Source organism: Magallana gigas, chromosome 9 (assembly GCF_963853765.1).
Source record: "Magallana gigas chromosome 9, xbMagGiga1.1, whole genome shotgun sequence".
Lineage (NCBI taxonomy): Eukaryota > Metazoa > Mollusca > Bivalvia > Ostreida > Ostreidae > Magallana > Magallana gigas.
In genome coordinates, this window is record NC_088861.1 from 12,024,019 (window position 1) to 12,051,865 (window position 27,847).

The 27,847-nt window shown below is 31.1% G+C and overlaps 1 protein-coding gene and 2 long non-coding RNA genes across 3 annotated transcripts; 1 reads left to right on the forward strand and 2 right to left on the reverse strand.

Moving 5' to 3' along the window:
* Window positions 1–44: 44 nt before the first annotated feature.
* Window positions 45–15,992, reverse strand: LOC136271800 (uncharacterized). The gene is made up of 5 exons (XR_010709795.1): window positions 15,856–15,992; window positions 1,858–1,995; window positions 1,535–1,618; window positions 297–405; window positions 45–179 (listed from the first exon to the last, which is right to left on the reverse strand). It is a non-coding gene; the product is annotated as an uncharacterized lncRNA (long non-coding RNA).
* On the reverse strand, window positions 8,533–9,325 carry LOC136271801 (uncharacterized). The gene is made up of 3 exons (XR_010709796.1): window positions 9,232–9,325; window positions 8,793–8,904; window positions 8,533–8,666 (listed from the first exon to the last, which is right to left on the reverse strand). It is a non-coding gene; the product is annotated as an uncharacterized lncRNA (long non-coding RNA).
* A 6,720-nt stretch (window positions 15,993–22,712) lies between the features above and the next one.
* Window positions 22,713–24,978, forward strand: LOC136271451 (uncharacterized). The gene is made up of 6 exons (XM_066071508.1): window positions 22,713–22,827; window positions 22,970–23,142; window positions 23,212–23,307; window positions 24,226–24,349; window positions 24,461–24,745; window positions 24,857–24,978. Exons 1-6 carry the CDS (start codon window positions 22,713–22,715, stop codon window positions 24,976–24,978), a joined length of 915 nt encoding a protein of 304 aa, XP_065927580.1.
* Window positions 24,979–27,847: the final 2,869 nt, after the last annotated feature.

Sequence of the window (27,847 nt, forward strand, 5' to 3'; positions counted from 1 at the left end):
AAGTCTCAATCGAAATTAATATAAAAAAGTAAGAAATCACTCGATTTAAGTTTTAAAATTTAATCATTGATTTTTTTTACAGTAAAATTATCATCAACAGTGTCTTTTTCTCTTTCGATTTTCCTAGCAAAGATCTCAAATCTAAAATACTCTGAATCTCCTTTCGTCTCTTGTTGCATCTACAAGAAAAAATTTTTGTTAAAAAAAACATAGACTTTGCAGAAGTTATCTTAAAACATATATTTCTTTCAGCTGCTTACATATTTGAAAAAAAGAGAGATTTACAAACTAAATACCTTTTTGATAAAAGTTTAGTAGTGGTACAACAGTTTTGGTGCAATGTCGAGTTAGTTTTGTCTTTGCACAACTTTACAATGTTTTTCCTCTTTTCCAAGAGATCTGTCCCTGAAAAACCCAACATATTTAAAAATGTAGATTATTTGTTTTCCTACTTTGAAAAAAAAACTATTGAAGTATTTAATACCATTTTCTAAATCAATCTATCTAATATACAAACACAATCTCTGGTAAATGAGATATTATACAAATCAAACGACTAATCATTTAAAACAATTAAACAATCATTTAATCGTAAATTGAATTAAAAGGACTAACAACAACAGCTACATGTACACATATTCATAATTACATTTTTTACTGTAGCATTATAGAAATAGCTAGATTTATATCGACAAATTACATTTACCACAATGACATGTAAAATGTCGAGATTTGTTGCTACTTATCATGTTTTTAAATTTTTTAAGAATAACTAGCAGAGCATTAAAGCTTTCAATGGCTTCACCACTTGGGCCCCAACCTGGGCTTTGCTCTTGACCCACTGAGGACCCTAAGGCGGCTTCAACCCCCCCCCCCCCTTTTTAACAAGTTTTTTTTTATCTCTGTATAATTATTAACTATATTTCCGTTGACATTTCCATTGCTGGGTTATCTTTCGTTGCTCTCTTACTATAAACTTTCCAAACGTTTACTTAACTATCAAATAAATGTTTGAATATAACAACATGTAATGCAATTTATTATATTGATTCAAAACATCCAAATCCATGGTTATTTGATTACCCATATATGATTCAGATGCGTTCATAATATTTCCGTGCGTGTTACAATTCAAGTCGTGATTTCAAAGCCATTATTGCAGTACGAGAAATAATGAGATATAAACGATTAACAAAATAAATGATTGTATATATCAAAATTGAAAACTCATTTAATGTAGACTTCAGGAAAAAATTGCACTTTAGAAAAAAAATATGGAAATTTAGGGGTTCGTGTATTTCATTTTTATTATAACGACCTAGAATTAGTTTTTGATTATTTTCAATGTTTTTTTCCAACTTTGAATTTAAAATATGACAATACAGCAATTATATTAGAGGAAAAAAATCAAATTTGCTCCCCAATCAAAGACAATAACTAATAAAGGTTTATTGTTTTATGTAATCTGCAACTATAAATCATCTTAAAATGTGGAAATAAAAAAAAGATCATAAAATGTTTTTCATACACTTACGTTTGTCACAGGTTTTCATTATTATATCCATTCTAAGTACTTTGTTGTTGCAGCAGAGATCCATTCCTAGTCTATATATTCCTTCTTCAATTGAAATAAATGGTTCAAAATGAAGCATTGTAGAATTGACTAGGTTAGAAGCAAACAATTAAAGCCTGAAAGTGTTTTGACTTTTCCTCGAATATTTGCAGTTGTTGTTAATATTACACTTTGAATCAATGAATTCAATTTTTAAAAATGAATTGTCTCATTAAATTTTATCTTTCACAGTGAAATTAGAGCCCGTATTTTTGTAAAGTACATGTATATACGCTTATTCTTACCTCCACAACAGTCTACTTCCTGTCCTTGCTGATACCTGTCGTGAACACCTGATCTTGAACAACAGATCTGTGTCGTGTTATCAAATTCTGTGGAATCTATTGTATCGTTCTGTGTGAAAACGCATTCTCCACCTACAACTAGACGGCATTTTATGTATATTATACAGCATTTATAGAAAATTATTTTTATGAGATTTTTGAAATAAGTATGTATGGAAATTTGCTATTACCTTCGGCGACAGCTTTACCGTAGAGGACCCCCAGTATCAGCAAAATGCAGGCTAACATTTTCAGAGTACAGTTCATTTCTTAATTATTATATATAGACCTCTTCAGCAAAATTCAAAATGGGCTAAATGTGAGCGCTGTTTTATATAACATGGAAAAGCGGAAAGACCAGATATCAGCCCCCATATTATTATTTGAACCAGGATCATTCGGGATGTGTAGATCTTCGGGGGTTTTTAAAACAATGCTTTGTGCTATTTAATGCTATTGATCTTACATATGATACCTGATTTTTTTTTTTACTTATTTATGACGATTTAAATTTGAAGTAGAAAAATAACTACTATTTCATTCAATATATTATTTTGATTACGTTTTTGACATGCTTTAAAAAAAAAGAATAATTCTTATGTAATCATTTATGTCGTGGTAATTAGTGCCTTTTAATTCGTGAATCCATTGATATAGTTTGTTCTGAGATTTAAACATTATCAAGCATACGTTTGCATGCATTTTCTTTTGAAATTTTGCACTGTTGATATTGCATTGGCATTTTAGCATTAAGTGGTGATGACATTTTTATGTCTGATACAATCTAAATTATATATTTAGTTCAAGGTATTGATTTCACTCTAAACTTAATTTTGATATTAATCAGAAAAAGCTGCATCTATCAACATGCACATGCATGCTTTTGATCATTTGCTGTGTACATTCTGTTTAAAAATGAAAAATTCAATCTTCTTCAATTATTAAGGAAATGCAATGATTTTTACATTTCTTTTTATAGGTACTAGCATTAAGATCTAAAATAGTTTACGTGGGAGCCTAGCAGAACCTATTAATTGTTCCATAAAAATGTAGTGCTATTAGTTTGTATATTTATCAGACAATATTTAAATTCATTATGGTAAACTCCTGCATATTCTAATGACCAAAAAAGTATTAATTTATGTGACAAAATATATTTTGGTATTTCAAGCAGACCTTTCCCATATTACTGAACCGTTTATTACCTGATATTAATCGGAACAGACTGCATTCATTGACCTACTTACATATGATTTGGATTTGTTCTTTGCAGATATTAATCTATCATGTGGCCAGGATATATACATGTATTAATGTGCACAGTTTGCAATATTTATTGATAAGTTATTGTTGGAATGTACATAGGAGTGGGTTCGTAGAAGTTTGAAATAATAAGTCACAATGCGCAAAGAAATAATTTTGTCAGGCATATCTTTGGAATGTTTTGTAATTAAAGGAACCATTAATCTGTATCGAAAACCCTAGGTTAAAAAAATTAGTTGTGTTGTTTGTGCCCAGACTCGCTGTATAACTACACACAATTAAAGGAGCATAGTCGCGATACATGTATTAGTTATTTTGTTTTAAAGCTTTCAATACTTCAGTAGGGCATTTCTACATGTAATAGACAACCATAAGGTTGAGTGTCAGTCGTTGAGTCATAAGTTAGTTAAATAGCCCTTAATTCGTTGTTATTCTATGTAAAGCAAATCATTTTATGCTTGAGTCGAATAAGTAGATAGACAAATCAGCTTGAAAAAGATTGCTTGCTGGTATGTTTATCCTGTGTAATAAAAAAAGAGATTATTTACATGACAAAGAATTATGATTCCTGTATCAAGCTTATAACTCTACAACTGATTTTAAAATTTCATTTGATCATTATCAATGCATTTTTAAAGCATTGCAAAAAATAAAAATACAATTTGATCACAATCGTGACGATGCCCTTTTTTTTTTTTAATTTAAATGTTTTTTATTTCAAAAATGTAACAAAATACATGTATGTTTCATAAATCGTTTAGTTTCTTGTTTGCACTAGTTGTTTACATCCACAATTGTTTTGCCTCGGACTAGAATGTCGCGACGTCATTGGATGAAACGCGTCACGTGGCTGCCTTACAAATTTCTTTAAAAGGCAAGCGTTAAAATTTATAGCGCAACATGGCGGACATAACGTTATTTGAACGGATTTTCTACACAAACGTTTGTTTACATATCAAACTTTAGGACCTCGACAAAACAAAACACTTATTAGGTTTGTTACTGACTGTTTAAAGAAATTTATGGGGTCGGTAAAGTCCATAGAAGGCTCGGCTCCGCCAGCAACGGACAATTTTACTTTATAATCTTTTCAGTTTGTGTGTGCTGAATATTAACTTTAGGTTGAGGAAAATGATACACCGTATAAAAATTTCATTTACATTTTGGCTGCACCGTGTCATTTAAATTTCAGCTTAAACACAATGGGCATTTAAAGCTTATTGGTTAAATTTCAATGAGGAATATCACTGTATAGAAAAGTGCAAATTTAACAGAGGTTTTCTTGCAGTAACAGGTAAATATTATATTTGTGAAAAGAAAACAAAGACGTTTGTATAAAAATGTAGGACAAACGGATTAGCATAAAGATGGCCATGCACATTTTTTATCATTGGTAGTAGTATAGTATGTTGAATACCAATATTTTCAATTGTGAATATGACCAACGAATATAATCAATTTTTGTGATATTTTGCATGCTGGGTTTTTTATAATCAGCTAAACACATATTTCCCAAACACAGCGTTATTCAAACAGGCCCTCAAAACATGCTAGAATTCATTTTTTCATTCACGGCTATCTGTTAAATTCATTATCTGCTCACAAAAAGGTATTAGAAGTAATGATATTCAAAACAGACGTTAAAATTTTACAGTGTCATTTTGATTAAGTCATTATTAAAGCACCTATTTGAATGCCCATGTATGTAACATACATTTAAAGTACGTATCATTTTAATCACGAAAATAGATTCATATTATGACAGTTTAATTTCACAATAAATTCCAAGGCATTCTCCATAAAGATGCCGCATACCTACTATTTAAAAGATTTACTGCTTGACACATCCTAGGGGTTTTCCAAACTGGGGCGAGGAAATACGGAAACGCGATGGGTAGTTCAGGGTACATGTAATTTTAACTCTTAACTTCTGAATTTTATCAGACAAAATTTAAATACCGCATGCTTTAGATTGTGTAAAATGTAAAATACTGCGTTTTGCATTTATCTTTATGTATTTAAAGTATATTTCATCGTACATGTTAACTATTAATATCGAATACATTCAAATTATAAATCTAAAAACAAAAAGCATTCATTTAAACGGAGCAAATAAAGTTCTTAACCATGTGTATATATTGTTTTTTTTGGGTGTTGTTGTTGTTGAAATTGAAATTGTTGTGTTGTTCTAGAGACACATGTACCAATACATGTAAGTAGTTAAGAGATCTCTGACTACTTATTTACTGTTTGGAATATATATACTTAAAAACTGATGTAGAATGACTTGAAAAAATTCAACTCTTGATGATTCATTATTTCAGCTTTGCTCTGTGTGGTAAATACTTGTGATTTTTTATGAATAAAGCTTGTGCATTTTAAGAGCAAAATAAAATTTGATATTTTTAACTACCCTTCTATATTACCTGAAAGACTCTGAATATCCATTCACCTATGTATGTGTCATTTAAATTCTTTTCTGTAGATCTCGCCACTTTTGCTTACGATCAAAATATGCGTAATAAAAAAAATCAAGACGGTATTCAGAACGATTTTTAATCGAATTGAGAAAACGCCTGCATGTTTTTTCGCGGCTTCTTGGATTTATAAATCAATCAGCACTTTATAATTATAAGATTGTATTTCTAGAACAAGCACATTTGCAACATATTTATTATTTCTGCTTCTATATATATTTATCATATGTTTATCTCAATATTTGATAGATGTCACTCCTGGAATACATTTTTGATATTCAACTGTGTGTTCCTACGCCACGTGACATCATGATTAAACATTACGTAACTTTAGGCAGATTATGGACGTAGGATGAAAAAGTAACAAAATAATTCAGTTGAAAAGCGTAGATTTATAAATGTGTAGAATTTAATGCTGTTTCAGGTTTTTTTTTAATAAATTGATAAAATACCAGGAAATGACATGTTTGTTTGTTAATCTTCAGATATTATATATATATATATATATATATATATATATATATATATATATATATATATATATATATATATATATATATATATATATATATATATATATATATATATATATATATATATATATATATATATATATATATATATATATATATATATCTCATACGTGTGGTGTATATTACCCGTGTGATAAACCTTTGCTATATCACACGGGTGATGCTATATCAAATACTTCCGGTCGGAACTACTTTTGACACAGTCCCTCGCTTCAACGCTTCAGTGACCTATTTTCGAAGATTTGCTAGTACTTTCAACATAACTAAATCTACTACAAAAATTAATATAAAATTGATTTTGTCAAAGATTTAAATTACAAATATGAAGGAAAACACGTAACTGCGTAGCACAGGCGTCGGAACCGGGGGGCTATTGTTAGTGGGCGGGGGCTAGCCCCCCCCCCCCTTTTTTTGCAAAGTTATTCATAACCGTAACCACAAGACCCTTTTTTCTTGTTTGTCAAGATTTATGATAATTTAACCTACTTCCAACTTTCAATTTGCTTTGTGAAGTTTATAAAACTACAAATTACGTTAACTATGAAGGAGTTCATCCTGACGACGCGATGAAAACAGAGCGCTCTGGTTGTGTTTATATACAAGAACTTACCGAAATAATGTTTCATGATACTTTTATTCCACCACCAGTAAGCATCCTTATTCACTATTATCAATTTTGGTTCATAAGGCTAGCCTATTGTTTGTTTTATTAAACATCATCCATCAACAACTGTTCCTCGTTCGAGTCAATTCAAACTAACGAGCATTCGCAACTTTGTGTATGTCAACAAACTTGATTATTCAAGTCTTCTAATCGGAATTTCCATTTAATCAAGTGAATAAGCTCTAAGAAAAATTATATAGAGCTAAAAAATTATTTTAAGGTTTATTTCAGTGAAACTTTACATTAAAACAGTTAGATTTATCTCAGAAATGACGTACTACATTGTATTGCGCAAGGTCACAATAGCCGCATAACACAACGTTGCATCATCGTTTTTAATCTTTGAAAAAAAAAACAATTTGGGTCACACAAGGGACTGTCTCAAAAGCTTCATAATATAAATCAAATTGTATGAGATAAATAGAACATCTATAATTGTGTGATTTTATATTTGCTTTATCCAACGAGTTGAAATGGTGTATATATTCGCGAGGCTTGCCATAACCATTTCAACTCGTTAGATAAAGCAAATATAAAATCACACAATCATAGATGTTCTATTTATCTCATACAATTTAATTTATATTATGAAGCTTTTGAGACAGTCCCTTATGTGACCCGAATTGTTTTTTTTTCAACGATTAAAAACGATGATGCAACGTTGTGTTATGCGGCTATTGTGACCTTGCGCAATACAATTTAGTACGTCATTCCTGAGATAAATCTAACTGTTTTAATGTAAAGTTTCACTGAAATATATATATATCACAATCAATCATGCTTTATTACAGGCAGTGGGAGTTAGTAGCTAAAATACGTTGTCAGTTAATGCACTTATGCTGTTGATAAGATCATAATTAAATAATTTAATTCAAAAGTTATAAGACTTTACTTATTTATTGTTTTTACTACTTTATGTAATTGATATAAATTCATAAGTTATATACGTATTCGGAATTGTTGGAATATAAATGGATTGGATTATATCGGATCGATCATACGCATTAAATATTATTACTCGTAATAATTATCAAACGAGTGATCTATTCATTTCTCTTTCTCATTGCATTAATTAAAAAAATCCATTATTCTTAATTTTATGCTTTCGACTTAAAATATCTACAATGACTCTATCTGCCAAAGTAATTGTGGGCTGCAAACCATGTCAGCAATCCTATAAAATGATTATATTAATAAAGGCAAAGTAAAACGTTTCTACTTAAAAAAAAAGATAGTATTTTGAATATACAAGGTATTACAAGTTTTTGACAAAGTCATTTTACAAGGAGATATGAACAAGTTCAGACAAGGTATAGAAAGTAACGTTTTTATGTGCCTATATTATAAACCTAATATTTAAAAACAATCCAGCCAAATGCGATGTATTTATTAACTGTGTATGTCAAAAAACGTATATCGTTCAGAGTTCACGAACTTTTTCCCATAAATTTAAAGTTATTTATTGTGACAGCTAAACTGCTTCGTCCGACGCCAAATCTCATCGTACTCGGGAAATATGAAAGAAAATTTTAAAAACTGCATTCGGGTAATGATTTGACTTTCCACAAAAAAAATGTCTTTGAAAAACATTTATTAAAAATGTTCATACTTGAATTTTAAATGTTGATTTTTACAACATACTTAAATACAAATAGAAACAACAACGTAAAATGTGTCTTAATATTTTTATTAGCTCCAAATCAAACTCTTATAAAAAAGGAGTTGCCACTGAGTATGGATATTAAAATATGTTTGTTGTTCTTAGATTTCGTTGTCCGTAGTTTCCAGATACAGAACAAAATTTTAGAGTTGCGTGGATATTTCTTTCTGCACCTACGTACAAAAATATACCATGATTTTCAAGACAAGTTTCATAAAATTACTTTAAATCTTTTAAAGCTTGGAAATCAGTCTATTGTATATTCAAATTGAAACATTCATGAAAATATTTACTTTTACCTTTTCTCCAAACTGTTCAACTCTTTCCAACGGTTTTGACGAGTCCGTGGTGAGTAACCCTTAGCTGCACCAGATTTTATTCTATTCTCGTCCTTCTCAAAAGTTGATTTTCCTTTTAAATGAAAAATAGATGACAAAAGAATTTTTAATTTTTATCATGATGATCCGAAAAAGAGACTAAACAGATACTTTTGAAAGCACGATGATTAAATCTAAACAATAATTCGTTTTATTATGTATTCATTTTCGATTTCTTCCTTTAAAATGAAACAAATAATTTTTTGAATACACCCATAATATATTCTCGACAAACGTCATTTACTAGTCAATTTTTACTGTATTTAAAAGTTATTGTCTTTGTCAAAGGCTAATTGAAATGTATAAACTCCAGTGTTTGAAACGACAAGAGTATATAATGCATGATAAAAGGATTACTTACCACACTTACAATCACAGTTTGTTTGCAGGTCCTTTACATACACTTGCTCGTTACAACACAACTCTATTTGAGGTTTGTAAATTCCCTCTGAAATCAACAACCAACAACTTCAATTCACATAGGATAAAATAACAACAAAAAAAAGTACGAAGATAACTTTTTCTTGCATAAGTTTAAAGCAAAAAATCTATCATATTCTCTCTTTCCCCTTTTCATATTGCAATTTGCTCACGTGAAAAGTAGTCCGTATATAAACAAAATTTTGAGTTGTTCGAACATTTATTAAATACTTGCCACCACAACAAGCAATTTCCATTTCCTCTTGATATCTTGGATGGACACCGGATCTCCGGCAACAAATCTGTGTTGTTTGATTAATCTTTGCGCTGGTAATTTGGTCAATCTTTGAATATACACATTCTTCGTCTACAACTACATGTGCATTCCAGGTTAAACAATTTGCATTTGCAAATAGTGAATTGGTCTAAATTTTCAAAGGTTTTTATACGTATGAATGTACCTGTACATACCTGTTAAATTCGTAGAGTTTGCGACCGTTATTATGAGAAGAAAACTTAGCATTAGGAATGTAAACGCCTTCATATTCTTCTTGAAAAATATTGATCCCAAGGTTCCTGGACTTCTTTGCTCAAGTATCGGGCAGTGATGTATTTGTTTAATATGATATATTAGAGTATATCATAGCATACTCCTTCATATTCGGAATGCCCTTGCATATATCAACCCACGGGTTTAATCTACTTTTGGATAGAACTTGTGATTTGTCATTTTGGATTTTCCGTTATGTTTAATCGGCCACTAATCTGTGTCCGATAAATTGCATATAGTCAGGTAATTGTCAATTTTATCATCGTTTGATGGAATGTACATTGGGCAGCAACATTGAATATTTTCATGTACTTTATTAATTTGACTGGTTGAAATGGACTGAGTCTCTATGATTTCATAGTCTTCATATATAAAGATATCAATTTTTGTGTTTTATATTAAAGGATCATATTCAACATTCGGCAATTGAATCGAAGAACGTTTGGAACAACACACGACGCAAAAACAACACATATCAAAGCAATAAGACAAATGGCAATTTTGTTGCAAAGTGTAACACAGAATTTAATGATTGTTTTATATTTATTAAACTTTCAATGTTATATTTGTTCTGTAATGGTACAAGACATAAAATGTGAAACCTATTAGTTAAACACACAACCAAGAATACGCTATAGTGAGGATTAAATATACAGTGCACAAAAATATGTGAACGGTTCATTCATAAAAGTCCAATCCTACGAAAAAGATATCGTTGAAATCATTAATTTAAAGAGCATTTATAAAGTATTTGCTTATCATAAATACTGAATGAAAAATTTATAGGACAAACTGTAAATACAGATCTGGCATGATACACTTAAAAAGAATGCTGAGGTTATAATTACCTTGACATTTTTTAAAAGTTGATTGCACTCATTTGATTAACGTTTGTGTGCATTGAAATCCGGTATCTAAAAACGCGTATCAGCAAATATATATCAATGAGGCTTTAGAACACGATCAAAGCTCGTTTTGAAAACATTTTTTGCCTCACATCGATTAATTTATCATATTTATCTACACTGATTAAATTAGGAAAAAAAGGGTGGAGTTGGAAAATCTTCTTTAATCATAAGGGATTATAATTATTTAAGAATATATTTAGATGGTTGTGAAAAAGAAATAAGTACCTACAAAACCCTTTTAAGTTTAAATAGGTTATCTTCAAGAAAAACTGCGCTAGTTTGGATTACTTGTACGCATTCTCTAGATTTCTACCCTCATTCATATACTGTCTCAAATGATAAAAAAATCTAGCATTTCAAAAGAAAAATATTTGCGTATTTCTTACGTTTTTTTAAGTTAAAGGTGTAAATAAATTGCAATGAACAAATTTGAATTGAAAATTTTTTCAGCACATCTATATTTATACTTGATATCCACTAGATCTAAACTATTACCCAAGAAAATATGAAATGAAATTAATTTTAAAAATTTTCAGCTTTATGATGCAGACGATCACTAACAATATTACACAATTCAAGATCAATGTCCCCTTATCTTGTCAGATAAAAAATGTAATAAAAAAACCTTTGTTGTTTCTAGTTGGCAAATGGCTTTAATATGCAATTTTAAATTAAACTTCTAGTTAAAACTTTTAAGCTTTAATATGCAGACGATCACTAACAATATCACACATTTCAAGATCGATGACTCCTTTTCTTGACAGATAAAAGATGAAATAACCAATTGCTGTTGATATGTCAAATGCATTACTTTGGGTAGCTATGGGTATCTGCAACATTGACGGAGCCTGCATGTATTCATAACCTTAATGGTGAGTTGATATTTTGATGACACTGCGTACCAGAAACGCCACTGAGCCATATACTGTTAAGTAAGACACTTATTTGAAATTTAAAGACTTAAATTTATCAATCTTGGTCATACTTTGATAAATAAAAAAAATATTTACTCCACCAAGAAATTACGTTTTCCCCATGGTTCTAATAATTAAGGTTACTATTTTAAGCTTCCTCAAGTTGTCTTTAATGTTGCAGGACCTACTGCTGCATTATTTACGTTTATTTATAATGTTACAAAGACTTACATCTTGAAATGAAATAGAATGTACGCACTACTTGCAATCTGTAAGTCAAACAAACAACACAGATTAGGCTACTTCGAGGATTACCCCAGTGCGCAAAACTATGTCAATGATTCATTCATAAAAGTCCGTTACAGCGATTCAAACCTACATGAAAGGTATCTTTTCAATCATAGATTTAAATAGCAATTACAATGCATTGGCTCATTACAGTTACTTAATAAAATGTTTTACATGGCAAACTTATATTTAAAATCTGGCATTATACATAGATAAAGAACAATGTGGTTTACCTTGACATTTTGCAAAGTTAAGTGCATTCGTTTGATTATTTGTTGGGTATATTGGACAAAAGTATTTAAAAACGCGAATCAGAAGTTGTATATAAATGAATCTTTAAAGCACGATCAAATTTCCTTTTAAATGCTTCCTTCACATTAAATCGAATATTCTATCATATTATATGCATTGATTAAATTAGGGCAAAAACGATGGTATTGGATACTTTTTCTTGAATTATAGGGTTTTTTTTTTAAATAATATTTGGATGTTTGTACAAAAAGTGAATATCTGTCAAAACCCCTTTAATTTGAAATCCAAATGAAAAAAAAATTGCTTATTCCTTATATATTTTTGGGGGGTAAAGGCAGAAGATAATTTGCAATGGACACATTTCAATTGAAAAAAAATCAGCATATCTATATTTATCCTTGATATCCGCTAAATCTAAAACAATACCCGTGAAAAATTGACATAAATTTTTAAGCTTTAAGCTTTTTTATGCAGACGATAACTAACAATTTTAAATGTGATTCATGCCTACATGAATTGTATCTTTTCAATCATGAATTTAAAAAGTTTGGTAATTTTTCGTCTGTTTTGTTCTTTCAATAATACGATATTTCAAAAAATGCACAAATTATTTTCGATTAAAAAAAAAATTATTGATACCATGCATAGAAGATCATATGGTCTACAGGAAAGAATTACATTTTTAAGTCAGTATAGAAACTAATCTACACTTTTTAATGCTTAAACTCGAATGGGTTATTCGTTCGGCTGTTAAATATAAGTTTTTTAAAATTTCTGTATTATATAATAATCAAATATTAAACGGGCATGGTCACGATCTGGTCAATTTTTTTTTTAATTGTTGTTTAAATTGCTTTCGTCATCCTCTTCTGAACAACCAAAATGTGGATGTCAATAAAAGAGTGATAAGCAAACATAAATCTCACATATACATAAATCGTGCTATATTTTTGTGCTACATTAGTTAAAAAAACCAGTAAAAATTCTATTTCAAGCTGGGTTTTTTTGGTCTGCTAAATCGTTTTGAACAAAAATAAACGGTTTCAAGCATATCCATTTTAGGTCTAAACCTTACATTTTCTTGTCAACATTCAAAGGAAAAAACCATACAAATATGGCCTATACTTTGTTTATATACTAAAAACTTATGACTCCTGTATCTCTCTTTAATCTCGTCGACTGACACTCAAATTGGGATTGATTTGAACGGCTTACCAAAGCATTGTGACCATGCCAAGTTACAACTGAGGTTCTGGTAACTAATGAATTAAGTACTTGGATGCGTTATTAAATTTTTAAATAAACCAATGCCTTTATTGATAGGAATTTAAAAAAGTCAAATTCATTTATTTATTTTTACAATAGAAATACTTACATTTTTCACTTGCCAAAATTATCACTTGTTTGAAATTAGAATTTTCTAAACATTATCTGAAAGAAACGTTTTGGCCGTTTGCTTGCTAACAAGTTAAATGGGTTATCTAATGGACTAGCTACAACGGGTTCATGTCTTTATCGTGCTCATTGTATAATCTGCGCTTGAAAATGAGGACATTCTGCCTATATACACTTCTTTTGCTATATAAATACACCCATTACACACACCATTAAATTGGCTGAATAAACTGGATTCTAAAAATATGTAAATTATGTATTCAGAGTTCTGTGTGTTATTTTATGAGTTCACTTGGATTTAATTTAGGACTCGGAAAAAATTTTGGGGGGGCGATTAAAGAGAGAGGTGTGGAAATCCATTGGGCAGTTCAGAAAGCAATTAACCTTTTTTTGCCACACTTCAACACAAATACGCTAAACTTGAAAAAAAAAATCATTATCTTGGAGCTATTAATTGTAACGTTCATACATGTAATGTAATATATTTGACATAAAGCTAAAAACCTGATTGAAGAGCACATACAAAGATTGATAAAAATACTTAAATTTTGATATTGAGTCAAGAAAAGAAATGTTCACACTTAATTGAACTCAGTTCATAATTATAATTACTAAAATAAGCATAATCATTTACATGCACAATTTATGTCAACGCGTGAACATTTATGCAACTTTTTTAATTTATGATAAAAAATCGCAAACTTTTTACGCATTTCAAATGCGAATTTTTTTTAGTATTAACAGTTTTATAAAATTTTATAAATAATGATATCAAGATATCAGCCTAGATGTTTCAACGTCTGTAAATTACAAATGCATTTTGTATGTTGTCTATTATTTTGTACTGAACGTCAACTACACAACATAATTTTGACAAAAATCAGTATTTTATTTTACATAAATACATGTTGTATATACATTGTAAATGCTGCTCTTTTAATCATGTAATAAGAATCGGTAGCTTTTAAATACCTTTGAATAATACACGATATTACTTAACGACACTTCAACATTCTTGCTCTGGTTTTCAATGTCTCCAGAATCGGACATAAACCTTTTAATTTGTTTGGCCAAACAAAGAAAGTATTAGTCAGCTGTGAGGGGGATGCATGGAAACTCAATGGAAAGTTTCAACTTATTTATTGAACTTTTTTACACTAAGCCTCATGTAAGGCGTTTAAGAAAGATCTCGGTCAAATAGCAACAAGCTTTCCGAAAAAAAATGTGTCAGCAAATAAAGGTTTTTCTCCTTGCCATTTCTGTCACATTTTATTGGCATCATATATAAGTTGTAAACAAGAACCATGGTATTTTATGGATTGACTACCAATAGGAAATTCCTTATTATGCAAAGAATAAATAGCTGAAATATTTTTGTTTTCATTTTGTCGTATATAATTGCACTGGTGTGCTCTCAAGCATTTAAACTATGATTAATAACTCAATTTTAACAAGACTACTTTTCTTTCGTATAACATAGTTTAACAGCCCTGAAAGCATTTGCTGCTTCACAGGTAAATGTAACTTTACCCACCATATCCCTGTTATGCGTTTAGAATTCAAATGAGACAAATAAGTAGCATCAGTTTATCTGTCAAAATCTATCTTTATATACCAAGAACTAAAATAGATCCTCTGCATGTGGTAATGAGAGACATTTGAACTAAATGCTTGCTAATAAAAAGGTTAGTAGGAATTAGGCAGCACAATTCAGGCACGATTAACATCGTTTTTGAAAGGGTGGGAGAGACTGATCCAAAATTTTGACAAGCCAAATGAAAAAAAGTGGGGTGGGGGTAACTCTCTCTCTTTATACGTATATTTAAGACAAATGTTTCCTGGGGAAAAGCGGGGCCCAGTCATTAACTCACATATATTGATTTAGAAGTATTTAATTTAGCAGATCAGTAAAAGCATGCGTTCTATATAAATATTGTTTTATAAAATGAGTAATGCTATATAATTATTGTAGTTTCCTAAAACTATTCATAGAAACATTTTCGGTTTGATTTTCAAAACAAATCTGTTTCAAATTAAATCTTGGTGATAAGAACAATGATAAGTTTGCAAATAACGACTTGCAAAATATCTCTGAGTAGATCACATAACTCTTGCTGGAAATTTTTAAAATAGCATAAAATAAATAAGGCTTTTAAAGAAACAAAGCATGACTTGTATCGTGATTAAAAAAGTATTCGTTTTTGTTAACTGAACTTTATTTTTAAAAATTTAATAGACAAATTTTACAACTTATTTACCTTTGCGTTATTTATATTCTCTGTGATGTTGGAATAGTTTATTCGGTCTGCCAAGATAAGACGTGGTATTTCCGACAAAGAGTAGTTGAAACCACGTTAATATTCCTCATACTGTGACGGATGTTAGTATAAGGTGGGGGCATTAACGTTGCCGGAAGCGAGAGCATCAGGCGAGAACTCACTCAAGTGTCCATGCGGGTTACTATCATACCGTTTCATATACAACCATTGTCAATCAAAGGGAAATGCCTCGGGTTGCAGCGGTAAGAAGGGATTGTATTGTCCTATATTGACACTCAGTCAAAATTTCATGAGATATTCATTTAATTATATATGAATATAAATATACGTTAAATATCAAAGCTGATTATAAATCAAGAAGGTTAAATAAGTACTCTTGCTTTGAAATTTAATGTTTTCAGGATGACAATAACTTGACAGTCACAGTTGAAAATGCAAACAAACCCGTGTCATCTTTTATGATGATATGTAGTTGATCTTATGTATCACGTTTTTACAACATGTCTCCGATAAAGAGTTCAAAACAATTATGGGTCAATAATTCATAGCAAAGGTCCTTTAAGGATTCAGCAAACTAATCCACTTGAGGCATAAATGTACATGCATTTAATAAAATAAGCTCAACCTTTCTACCGTTTTTTATCGGCCTCAAGTTATACACTAGACTTCTTGAAATTAAGTAAAATAATTTGAAACTATTTGATTGGCTTACTATCAGACACGGCAGCTAGAACAGAAAATAACCCGTTGCACAATTACCAATCACAGACGGCTGGTTGTGACTAAGGCTTTAGCAGTTAAGCGTGACCAGAATTAAAATAATTTGGTTTTTTATTGACGACACAACGATACGCTATATTTCATATTTCACGCTATATTGTGTGGATGACATAAAAAACCTAAAGGAAAATTCAAGTTATTGTGTTTCATTATTAGACTTGTTTACTTCACAATTCGTCTCCGAGATAGAATTAAAAATATATTATTATTATATAATTAAAAGTTAAAATTGCTTTCCTCTATAATGTCGGATGAAAATCATTATGCTCTTGAATCTGATTCTGCGATAGAGTTACCCCTGAAAATGCCAAAATAGACTCTAACTCAACTTTCAATCGCCTTGTGTTCAAATTCCCAACAGCTCTGCGACTTTAGCAGAACTGATACTATTCCACCAAGCTTTAATTATCTTTTTTTTCACTTATACAAGTGAATTTTCTTTTCTGTTACACTTTATTACAACAGAAAAGTGTTATCTTGTCAAAAGTAATGTCACATTTATTTATTATGATATTCAAACACTAGAAACGTTGTTGTGCTATTTTTTGGTTAAGTCATCTTAGTCGAAGCGGCTTTCTAGTTCATCACAAAAAGGTGCATTATTGTTGTCATAATTTGCAACAAATGTTAATTGAAGAAATAAGGTATTACATTTGGATGTATGTCTTCGGGTTTTATGGAACATTTGAACACATACCAACCCGTATTTATAACACGATATACATTCAAAAATGATACATTTATTCTGAATTATATAGCAATTTGCGATGTATTAATACCTCTGTATTTAAAAAAACGTATATCTTTCAGAGTTCACATATTCTTTCCCATAATAAAAAGATATACCCTGTGTCAGATAAGCCAGGAATACTAAAGTCTTGTGGTTTTTTATGAATGAAGTTTATCTACTCTACTATCTACTATAAATCAACGAAATTAAATCCATGACGAATTTTTAACCAAAGTATTAATGAATACAAAGAGATAAATAAATAACGAAATTAAATGCCAACGGAATTTTATTTGGTTAAAAAAACACGAAATTTTGACCCAACGAAAATATGTGTTTCTACAGTATTTAAAGAGCAAAATAAAAAAAACATTATATCCTTTTAACCTTACAATTATCTGTGCTACGAATAAAGACTCTGAATACCCATTCACCTATATATGTGTCATTTAAATTCTTTTCTGTAGATTTCATTAGTTTAGCTAACGATCAAAATTCTGCATGCAGAATCAAAAAATCAAGAAGGTATTTGGTGCAGTTCTGTAACGAATTAAAAACACAACAAGCAAATTTGCGACACATTCATTACAACTGCTTATACAAAATTAACAGACTGAGTAAAGGCTTTGTTTTTATGCCTGTTAGCAAATATTACGAAATCAATGATGTTATTTTACAGTCAGTGGATGTTTATAGCTAAGAAACATTGTCAGTTAAGCGTTTATAAAAAAAATAACGATGTTGATAAGATCATAATTAAATTATTTAATTTTAACGAATGATTTATTTGATTCCCTTTCTAAATGCATTCATAAACCCCCCATAAATCTTCATATCATGTCTTAGACAGACTCAAACTTTTTACAATGACTATATCTGTCAAAGTAAATGTAGGCTGCAAACCATATCAGCAATGATATAAAATGATTATATAAACAAACAAACTAAAACGGTTGTACTTCGCGCAACAAAGTATTCTAACTCATATTTTGAATATCCAAGGTAAATGTATCATAATATTTTGTAATCTTTACCGACAACGTCGTTTTACAAGGAGACATGAAGGAGAAGATCCGACTAGACATAAAAATGTTACGTTGTTTATGAATGTATTTTATCTTCAAATATTCCAAACCTCCAAGCTATTTGTGATGCTTTAAATACCTGTGATTGTCAAAAACGAATATCGTTCAGTGTTCACATACTCTTAGGCCATTATTCAAAGTTATTCACTGAGTCAGAAAAATTGCCTCATCCGACACCAAATATCAACGTATATTATTGAAACAACAAAACATTACATTTACAGAATAACGTATTTTCTAAAGAAAAGGTTAACAACTGCATTCCGGTAATGATTAGATTTTCCAAATAAAAGTCTTTGAAAAACTTTTATTTAAATTTTCATAGATTTAAAATGTTGATTTTTACAATTCGATTAAATACAAATACACAAATTTGAACAACGTAAAATGAATCTTCATATTTTTATTGGCTCATAATCAAACTCTTATAAAACAGGATTTGCCACTAAGTATGGATATTAAAATATGATTTTTGTTTTTTGATTTCGTTGTCCGTAACTTCCAGATGCAACACAAAATTCTAGAGTTGCTTCGATATTTCTTTCTGCACCTGCAAAAATATATATTGACATGATTTTTAAGACAAATTCATTATAATTACTCTAAATTGTTTACAGCTTTAAAATCAATCTATCGCATATTCAAATTGACACATTTATGAAAATTTTTACTTTTACCTTTCTCTCAATCTGTTCAACTCTTCCCAACGGTTATGACGAGTCCGAAGTGAGCCAACTTTAGGCACACCTGATTTCACTCTGTTCTCATCCTTCTCAAAATTTGATTTTCCTATAAAATGAAAAATAGAATGACAAATAAGATTAAGATTTTTTAACATGATAATCCGAAAGAAGCCTTAAGAGATATTTTTGGAGAGAATAAAGATTAAATTTAAACAATAATTCGTTTTGTTTGATATTCATTTTTGTTTTCCTTATTATGAAATGATGCAATTAAATTTGTGGAAATCCCCCAAGACATAATCTCAACAAACTGTATGTGCTAGTCAATTTTTACAGTGTTTGAAAGTTATTTTTTCGTCAAATACTAATTAAATGTAGAAAATAAAAAATATACACTGTTTGAAACGATAAGAGTTATATACTGCATGATAAAAGGATAAACTTACCACACTTGCAATTACAGTTTGTTTGCATGTCCTTTACATACACTTGATCGTTGTAACACAACTCTATTTGAAGTTTGTAAATTCCTTCTGAAATCAGCAATCAACAATTTCAATTCACATAAGATAAAATTACAACAAAAAAGAGTACGAAAATATTTTTTTCTTCCATAAGTTAAATGCCAAATATCTTAAGCATATTCTTTCCTTTTTTTTTCAAATTGCGATTTGCTCACGTGAAAATTATTCCGTATATAAAAAAAAATTCGAGTTGTTCAAACATTTATTTAATACTTGCCACCACAAAAACCAATTTCCATTTCCTCTCGATATCTCGCATGGACACCTGACCGACAACAAATCTGTGTTGTTTCATTAAACTTTGTTTGGAGAATTTGGTCAATCTTCGAGTACACACATTCATCGCCTACAACTGCAAATACATTCCAGGTCAAGCAATTTCTATTTGCAAATTAAGTGTATTGGTCTAAATTTTCAACGATTTTCATACGTATTTATGTACCTGTATAACCTCTTAAATTCGTAGAGTCTGTAATCGTTATTATGAGAAAAAAACAAAACATCCAGAGTGTAAATGCCTTCATCTTCTACTTCCAAATGCTCAAAGTCAAAGACTGAACTTCTTCGCTGAAGCATCGGAGAGGGTATATTTGTATAATATGTTACATTAGATTAAATTATAGCTTACTCCTTCATATTTGGACTGTCCTTGCATAATTATATCAACCCACGGGCTGTTTATTTCGGATAGAACTTGTGATTTGTCATTTTGGACTTTCCACTAATGTGTGTCCAATAAGCTACGTTTAGTCAGGCAGTTCTCTACTATATCATCTTTGATGGAATGTACATCGGGTACCAACATTTAAAATTTTCATGTATTTTATTATATTACTGGTTAATATGCATTACTTTTGGGCATCTCCAACATTGACGCGGCCTGTAAGCATGTATAGCATTTAACGGTGATTTGATATTTGATGACCCTGCGAACCAAAACACAACTGAGCCATATCCTGTCAGGCATTGCTATAAAATTCAACACTTAAATCTATTTATCTTGCTAATGCTTCTAACAATAATAAAAATAAGAAATAATCACTTACAACGCCGATAAAGTATTTTTTCCCATAGTTCTAATCTCTAAGGCTACTTGAAGCCCATACACGTTATTTAAACGTTGTGGGACCAACTGCTGCATTACCAACGTGTATACAATGATATTCATTTTTATTTGTTTTATATTAAAGTATTATGCTTTACATTTGAACAGTTGAATCGAAGAAATTTGGAACAACCTACCATACAACCACAAAACACATCATAGCCATAATAAGACATTAGTGAATTTTGTTTTAAATTCTTACTCAAAAAGTATTGGTAGTTTAATTTTCATTTCAATTTCAATGTTATGTTGTTTTTGTAATGTTACAAGACTTATATTATAAAATGAAGTTTAATGTATTCACTACTTACAATCTGTAAGTCAAAGAAACAGTCTAGAATATGCTGCCTTGAAGGTTAATCATCCAGGGCGCAAAACTATGTCAATGATTCATTCATAAAAGTATGTCACGGCAGTTCATACCTACATTAAACGTATCTTTTCAATCATAAATTTAAAGAGCAATTACAATGCATTTGCTCATTACAATTACTTGATAAAAAAAATTTCACATGGCAAACTGTGATTAAAAATCTGGCATTATACATGTATAAAAAACAATGTGGTTTACCTTGACATTTTTTTAAAGTTAAGTGCATTCGTTCGATTAACTGCTGTGTATTGAATAAGTATCTAAAATCGCGAACCATCAAGTGTATATCAATGAATCTTTAAAACACGACCAAAGATCCTTTTGAATGCATTCTTCACATTAAATCGAATATTCTATCATATTATCTTTATTGATTAAAGTAGAGCAAAAAGGGTGGAGTTGGACAATTTTTCTTGAATCATAGGGGTTTTTTTATTTTTAAAAAAACCCCTAATATTTGTATGTTTGTACAAAAAGTGAATATCTGTCAAAACCCTTTTAATATTAGATAAGTTATCGTCAAGAAAAACTGTGCTAGTTTGGATCACACATATGCATTCTCCAGATGTGTATCTTCATTCATGAACCGGATAAAAAAAATCTAACATTCCAAATAAAATAATTACTTATTCATTTGTATTTGCGTAAAAGCAAATAACCTACTTAAGCTCATTTAAGTTAATCAATAATATCTGCAAATCTATAATAAGGACCAAAATTGTGAAATTGGATTTTTTTGTGGTATTTTATGGGGATTAAGCTTTTTAATTTATTTGAGGTTTGTGCACAAAAGGAGCGTCTTTTAAACGTCCATGATACTTGTTTGTAATATTCAAATGTAAACGTGTCAGCTACGTTTGGCCTTTGTATGAAATTTTTACTATTAACCAATGCTTATAATATATAATGAAAATACATGTACAGGACTATCAACAAAAGTAAGAAATAAGGTTCAAAGCAAGCAAAATAAATATATCACAAGTGAAATCACGTGCTACCGAAGTGACGTCATTCCATTCGCTGTTTGATGGTGATAGCAGACAGCAGATCGAGAGGAAGGTAATATTATATTTTACATTATATGCCTTTGGAGGCTTGAGTGAAATTTATGGTCTAAAGATTGTTGGATATCTTTAGAGAATATTTGAGTTAATGTGACTGTTGGATGTCGCAGATTTGAACTGGATTGTATTTGGAATATGGCAGGGCCATGGGCCATTAAATGATATATGAGACATGCCGTGGAGCGGCGTTTTGTGTGAAATTGGAATATTTAAGCTGGGTTTTCATTCAAATGCATTTTATATATGATTAGAGAAGAATGTGGATATTGACTACAATGTAGGAAGCGTGAAATTTTATTTTATGCCTGTATACTATCTACTTCGTTTATCCGTATTTATCCGGACGGTAAAGTTTGGGTCGAGCATGAATGCTTACGTCATGATTGTTTATATTTTAGATGGTTCAGTCGGTAGTTTTAAAGAAGAAACATAGTCTGAAGGGGCTTACTCTGTTACCTGTAATCAGGAAAGTAAAGGATGGGCGGTTAGAAAATGTTAACGAGGATAAGTGTCGGGAAGCGCATAGAGGCGCTGCAGTTGAGGGATATCGCCAAGGCAGTGATGGAGATGACGGGGGAACCCATGGACGAGTTGTTGGAGTTAGCAGGTAAACTGTGTACTTGAATAGATTAGCATTGGCGATATTTAGTCTTGAGCACTTAATCTGGTTTAATTATATTGATATAATTGTGGTATTATCACTATTATGTGTCTAGTTGATATTGTTACGTGCAAAGTATGTCTTGTAGGGAAAGATATTCGAGATTATGATGCAGCAAAGTTACTGTTGCACTATTGTGTACTAGCAGCGAATGAAAGGGGACAGCCCAAAGGGCATGTGTTGCAGGATGATGAAGCGGGTCCGAGTACGTCTGGTGCACCTGCAGAGAGACAGAATCAGACTGAAGACAATACTGTGGAGGTACTGTGTCTAATATATTGTATGAGTGTGTGTGTGGAAAAAAAATTGAGCAAATCCTGTTTATTTTAGAATGAGGCCACCCCAGTGAAAAGGAGAAAGACGATTGATGACATGGAAAGGAGACTGCTGATGCTCGAGAAGTTGGAGAAGGAGGATGTTTCGAAGGTAAAGGAGAGGGTTAAAGCTTTAGCTGCTCAGCAGGACCCTAGTGAACCTCTGATATTAATAACTCTTGATGAATTAGCTCGCTTAAGTAGAAAGTTGGGGGATAAAGATATGGAAGTATATGAAGAATTGTATAGGCAGTGTGGTCGTCTGCAAGGGAAAGTGAGTATCGCGAATTTATGTCTTACAGTTCTAGGGGGGCAGGGAGCTGATCTGGTGTCAAAAACAGTTAATAAATGTATTAAAGAAGGACAAAACTTGGGGTCTAAATGTGAGGGTATGAAGATGAGGGGTGAGATGGAACAAGATCAAGGTTCTAAAGGTTCAAATTCTCCATTAGCTGGACTGTACCCTATGTATTCAACACCTCTTCTAGGTGCCCTAGAACTTTGGTACTTATTCAAGGCCGCGGGGTTACAGACCAATGGGAGGTATGGGAAGAAGGAATGCTAGTAGGTTAGCTTGTCATTTTTGTGATTCGACACAGCATCTAGTTAAAGATTGTGAGTTGATGAAGGCTGCTAGGAGAAAGTGAATTGAGAATACATATGTATGGAAATTTGTGCATTTAATTGTAAGGATACAATTTTGTGACAGGATTTTGTTCATTCAAGGTTCATTTATGAACTTAATTTTTCTTTGATTGATTTATGCAGCTGGAAGAATTGTAAATGGCTGTAGTGAAAGATACACATATATTTTTGATGAAGATGGTTATTATTGTTAAAGTGACACATTAAATGCTTTGATGGAACTGAATTGTTTGTTATATATCAGACATGCATAAGAATTCCTGATCTTGCAACCCGAGGACCCTGATGCCCTAGTGAACCAAGCCCACGTGGGTTGTTAAGTGAAGGAGTTCCACTATGAATGTCACCATATGACCTTTAAATGGATTATGATTTTAATTTGTAGGAGGATAATGGAGCGTCAGTGTTGATTAATGATAATCAGGTTACTGCTGAGTTTGACAAGACAGTAGAATTTAATCCCATGAGAATAGTTCCTCGTCAGAAGGGAGAATGGGTGACAATCAGAGGTGGGACTCCTTCACTTGCAACCCACCGAGTTAGTGCAGAATCTGTAATTGAAGGTTCTGATTTTGATATGAACCAATTGCCGGTATATAGTCCAGATTCATTTATTGCAGGACAGTTGGGTAGAAATGTTTCGGTCTGGGAATATGTGTTAGAGAGGAGTGGAGTGAATGAAGATACGATATTGAGGGTGAGAAAGTGGCTTACAGAGGGAGTGGATGTGACAGAGTTTTTTACTCGTTTTAAAGGGAATTTTCGTGGAAAGTCATTTGATTCTGAGTTGCCCCCAAGTACTGTATTCCCTAACTCTGCTTTATGTAAAAAGTATCATGCTTTTATTTGTGATGTTCTGTATGAAAAGATAAGGTCAGGTGCTATAAGAGTGCTCGGTAAAGTCGGTGAGTGTGAGATGCCCCATATATTGATGCCGTTGACAATTGAGCCAAGAAAACCAAGAATGTCATGATGACAGATTTTTGAACCTCTGGGTGAAGGATCTTCCCTTTCAGCTGGAGACTTTGGAGATGTTCCTAGGCGTGTAGGGTGTAATGCATTTCTGAGAAAGACAGATGAAAAATCTGGATACGATCATGTTAGGTTGTCCAATGATTCTCAGGGATACCATATGTAGAAGGTTGTAAGGTCGCATACATATTAGTAGAAGTGTTGACAAGGTTGGATTACTCTTTGGCCTTGGGGAAATGCTCGTTTGTTCCATTGACATGTGTCAAGTTTCTGGGTTTTTTGGTTGATTCCAAAAAACAAGCTTATATTTTGCCAGAGTGCAAGAAGTTGAAATTTGCTGATTTGAGAGAAAGTATTCTTGCTTCAAAAGAACTTACTGTGAAAACTCTTCAGCGATTTGCTGGTAAATGAATGTCAATGGGCCTTGCAGTTCCTGGTTGTAGGCTGTTTTGTAGGGAGGTTAACTTGGCAATTTCTAGAGCTGTAAAAAGTAGTAAGCATGTGTGTTTGACTGATGAGCTGAGGGAGGAATTAGAACATTGGCGTTTTCTTGATTCTTGAGAAGGTTGTTGTCAGTGGAGAAGTGAGTGTCATCAGCAGGTTATGTTGTCTTCAGATGCATCCTTGTAGTAGTACGGGGCAGTGGTAGAGCAGGGTAGGAATAGGTATGAGATTAGTGATTTTTGGGAAGGGAATGATCAAAGAACTATTCATTTACATTTTAATATCATCCAATCTTAGATGGTTATGGCAAAACACCTACAACAGACGTTATCTTTTCCAAAGCATTTGCCATCTTGGATTAAAAACAAACAACAATTCTTTTTTTGTGTACCGTTATGCAAAAGTGTTCTGAATATGATTTATTAAAATCGACTTTTTATTTCTATGCGATTTTTAAAAAAGAAATCGATACATTTGTCTTGGAAGAACAATAAAAAGACAATTTCGAATAAATCATTACAAAATTCACACGAATCGTTTGTTGCGGATTTTCTAGCAACTGATGCGCTTATTCTTACCATTGGATATTCTGTGCCTGTTTTTTTTTTATTGATACGATATCTCCAAATATGAATAAATAATTTTCAAAAATTTATCTATAATACATGTTTTTAAATACCGTATTATCTGAAATTGTCTTCATCAAGAAAAAATTACATGTAAAAGCCAGTCAGTTTTTTTTATACCTAAATTGATTATTTGTTTGGCTGTTTTTAATTTTTGTTTGCCCAACAATCTTTACCACTTATTTGATATATAATCAGTGACATGTAGACGTACAATATCTGGACTGATAAAAATAAGTATTATATAATTATCAATGTATTTAAAGAGACATGGTCACGATTTGGTAACATTTTATTTTTCGATTATTATTGTTTATTATGCTTTGGTCATGTTTTTCTAATAAACCATGATTTGAGTGTCAGTCAAAGAGATACATGTAAGATATAGAGCTCACAATGGCTCGTGTCATTTTTCTTTACATCGGTTCAATTTACCGGTAGAAATTCTTTTTCAAGCTGATTTTTCTGTCTGCTTTTTCGTTTGAACCTAAATACACGGTTTCTAGTTTATCCATTTTAAGTCTAAACCTTGCATTTTCTAGTCAACATTATAATGTAAAAAAAAAAGACCTGTTCTTTATTTACATTCCAAAGTCTTATGATCTCTGTATATTGCTTATAACTCGACAACCGACACTTAAATTTATGTTGACTATTAGAAATGCCTTACTTAAGCATCAGAAACATTAAAAAGGAAAAAAAACTTGCTGAAATCGTGACCATGTCTTTTTAAAACTGAGATTCTGGTTACATACGATTTATGTACTTGAATGCGTTTTTCAATTTTTAAATAAATAAATGGCTTCGTTATACGGAATAAAGACAAAAATCAGATTCATTTATTTATTTTACAATGTGAATACTTACGACTTTTATTTGTCAAAACTATAAATTGTTTACAGTAAAAGTTTAAATATGTTATCTAACACAATAATAACATTCTACGGGATCATGTTTCTACCGTGTCCTGTATCTATTTTGAAGTTTACAGTTGATAGTGAACGCTAAATAGTTATGATTGTTAAAGAACTTGATAGCCTTAACTTATTATATATTTCATCGTCTGTAGAACATTACAACAAATCGTATATGTATACATCGGTATTTCTAGTATCTATTCATATGAATCCGGACAGTTGATCTTCATTCACTTGTATTAGTCTATTTAAATACATGCACAGCCATTACACACTTCATAAACCCGACTTTCAAATACCGAGTGCGTTCCGCATTCAGCGTTTAATATTTATTCATCATATGAGTTCACTTGGACGGATTTCTTTTCGCATTTGATACAGGTTTTTGAGGGCGATTACAGTGGGAGGTAAGAAAATCCAATGGGCAATTCCTAAAGCAATTAACATTGTCTTGTGAATCAGCTACATCGAATTCCATATTGTTTTTTGCTAAATCTGCAAAACATTCATAAAAAGTAAATACGGATTATAAAAACTCAAGAAACAATAAGACAGTAAGCATACATTGAAACCATATGTTTTTGATACACTTTCTCACAAACAAGATTCCTTCAGATTTTTTAATAGTGTCCTTGAACGTTTTCTATTTGAAACTTAAATTATGATACTTTATACTGGCACTGTACCAGTTATCGGCTAAAATTTAACGTTTTCTTTTCGTAATTCCTTATTTCTTGATATTTTTGGATAAAACTTGACATACTTTAAAAAGTGAACTCCTTATTTATCAATCTGTTAGTTTATATCATTATTTAGAACCCAAAACATCTTGTTTTGTGCTTTTAAGCACGCCCCGAATTTGCCGAGTTTTTACGATTTACTGTACCAGTTATCGGCTTCGTGATAATAACATAGTAAAAATCCGTGTTCATGTTGATTTTATACTCTGCTAAATGTAGTTTGAATTATGCCCCTTGTGAGGTCAGACTAAAGTGTTCGGGGTCATGATACATTATAAACAAAACTCATAAAATAATTCGTTTATTAT